Source organism: Durio zibethinus, chromosome 25, assembly GCF_047325235.1.
Source record: "Durio zibethinus cultivar Kanyao isolate XHJ-2024 chromosome 25, ASM4732523v1, whole genome shotgun sequence".
NCBI lineage: Eukaryota > Viridiplantae > Streptophyta > Magnoliopsida > Malvales > Malvaceae > Durio > Durio zibethinus.
The window spans coordinates 16,226,166-16,228,419 of NC_143186.1; the positions used below are offsets into that span (position 1 = coordinate 16,226,166).

Sequence of the window (2,254 nt, forward strand, 5' to 3'; positions counted from 1 at the left end):
AACAGGAAAAAGACAAACAACTCCACCAATGATGGCAAATAAGAACGGAAATCAGCAATTCCACCAGGGTGGAGACAATACTGTATCATGTCAGAAAACTAACCAAAGAAATTTTCTGTAGATAAGAAAACATTGGGGTCCGAGAATCCTTATCCATGATACCAAGATCAACGCCCCCAATAAAGATAATACTGCCTGCCATTACATACTCGAGTTTAATGTCCCCACAAATTAAAATCCTATAAATGGTGATTGAACCCTTCAAAGCCATCTCTACTTCCATTTCATTTGGCATATATTTGTATATACATTTAGCAAAATTTTCTCTCTGGTTTGAAGAGTTGAAGAGAAAATGTTGGCTATTTTCCACAAGGCATTTGCTCATCCTCCTGAGGAGTTGAATAGTCCAGCCTCCCACAAATCTTCAAAGAAGCCTAAACTTCCTGAAGAAACCGTGAATGAGTTCCTATCTCATCACCCTCATAACACTTTTTCCATGAGCTTTGGCAACGCTGCTGTGCTAGCTTATGTTCAACCAGAAAGTCCTTACTTGGTTCATCAAAGGTTTCCATGTCTGTTCAGAGAAATAGTTTATATGGAAATTGCTGATAAGAAAATCAATAGTTGACATTATTTGCTTTTGCAGGTTGTTTTGTGGATTTGATGATATATACTGCCTCTTCCTGGGGAGCTTGAACAATCTTTTTATGCTGAATAGACAATATGGTCTGTCAAAAGGGAGCAATGAGGCCATGTTTGTGATTGAAGCATATAGGACCTTGAGAGACAGGGGTCCATACCCTGCTGATCAGGTTGTTAAAGATCTTGATGGAAGCTTTGCCTTTGTTATCTATGACAGCAAAGCTGGAACTGTCTTTGCTGCACTGGTAAGTCATTGTTCCAAGTATCAGAATTGACTTGTGGTATCAGGAAAATGGAATTTTTATCCCAATTGTACCGTTAAATATTGTTTGTTAGCTGCTTAAGTACTGATTAGAGTTGCATCTTTGATATTCCAGGGTTCTGATGGTGGGGTTAAACTGTACTGGGGAATTGCAGCTGATGGCTCAGTGGTCATATCTGATGATTTGGATGTCATCAAAGAAGGCTGTGCCAAATCCTTTGCTCCCTTCCCAACAGGTACTTGACAGGTTCTTTTTCTGGTAAAATTGGTTCAAACTTGCATTGATTCATATCTAATTAAATGATTCGTATGAAATCTGTCTGATAAAATGTTAAAATGGTGATATTATGAATCTGATACAAATGTTGATTTGCGGGGATATCCAGGATTCATGTTCCACAGTGAGGGAGGTTTGATGAGCTTTGAGCATCCAATGAACAAAATCAGGGCAATGCCAAGGACAGACAGTGAGGGAGTAATTTGTGGAGCTAATTTCAAGGTTGATGTCTACACAAGAGTTAACAGCATTCCAAGAGTGGGAAGTGAAACAAATTGGACTCACTGGGATTCACAGCAATAAAACTAAAACACCTTTAAAAAAAAGGTTGTTATGAAACTTTGTTCTCCAAGAGGATCAAAGCTTAAACAAACACTAGGACTTCTGCCTTTCTCTAAGTTCTTGACTTTTTTGGTACTTTTCTTGTTATGTTTTCTGTGTTTTTGTTTTTTCTTTTGGGATTATAAATAATAACCAAATGCCTACTATTATCCTACTTTTTTTGAAACTTTTTTGCCAATCTGAAGTATATTGATTTTAATGTGTAAAGGACCTAAAGTGGATTTTGAAAATTCTTTTAAATGTTTCGATTTTAACTCTTTTTCTTATATTCAAATTGTAGCTTCTATTATAAAAAAATATAAAAGTATATTGAAAGTAAATTGGTATGAATATGATTAAAGTACTTTAGATAAAAAAAAATTGAATTTTTAGATCACATATGAAATTAATACAATATTACATAAAGGTTAAGAACTGCTGAAGCAATTGACTGGACCTATTCTTTGTCTAAGCTTAGAATCCTATGTAAGGTCCTTTGGGATATGAATGAATGATATACAAAAGCTGCGAAATTTTGACTGGCCCATCTCATCCAACTATGCGAGTACAGATCACTGGAGTTGCATAAAGATAGGTCAAGATAGTCGTCTGATTCATAGATGAAATCAATAAAACATCCTTTCACAAGTAAATCAGAAAGCTCTGTAAAACTAACATGATCCCCACTTTGTATTTCATTCTTAAATTTCCAAGAGCTTATCCACGTGATTGAGTACTCGGCTTCAGGAATT

At 35.8% G+C, this 2,254-nt stretch overlaps 1 protein-coding gene across 1 annotated transcript; it reads left to right on the plus strand.

Annotated features, from left to right (window-relative positions):
• Nucleotides 1-262: 262 nt before the first annotated feature.
• Nucleotides 263-1,677, plus strand: LOC111276509 (stem-specific protein TSJT1-like). The gene is made up of 4 exons (XM_022862254.2): nt 263-564; nt 647-887; nt 1,020-1,140; nt 1,291-1,677. The coding sequence occupies exons 1-4, from the start codon at nt 353-355 to the stop codon at nt 1,482-1,484; spliced, it is 768 nt and encodes a 255-aa protein (XP_022717989.1). The 5' UTR covers nt 263-352; the 3' UTR covers nt 1,485-1,677.
• Nucleotides 1,678-2,254: the final 577 nt, after the last annotated feature.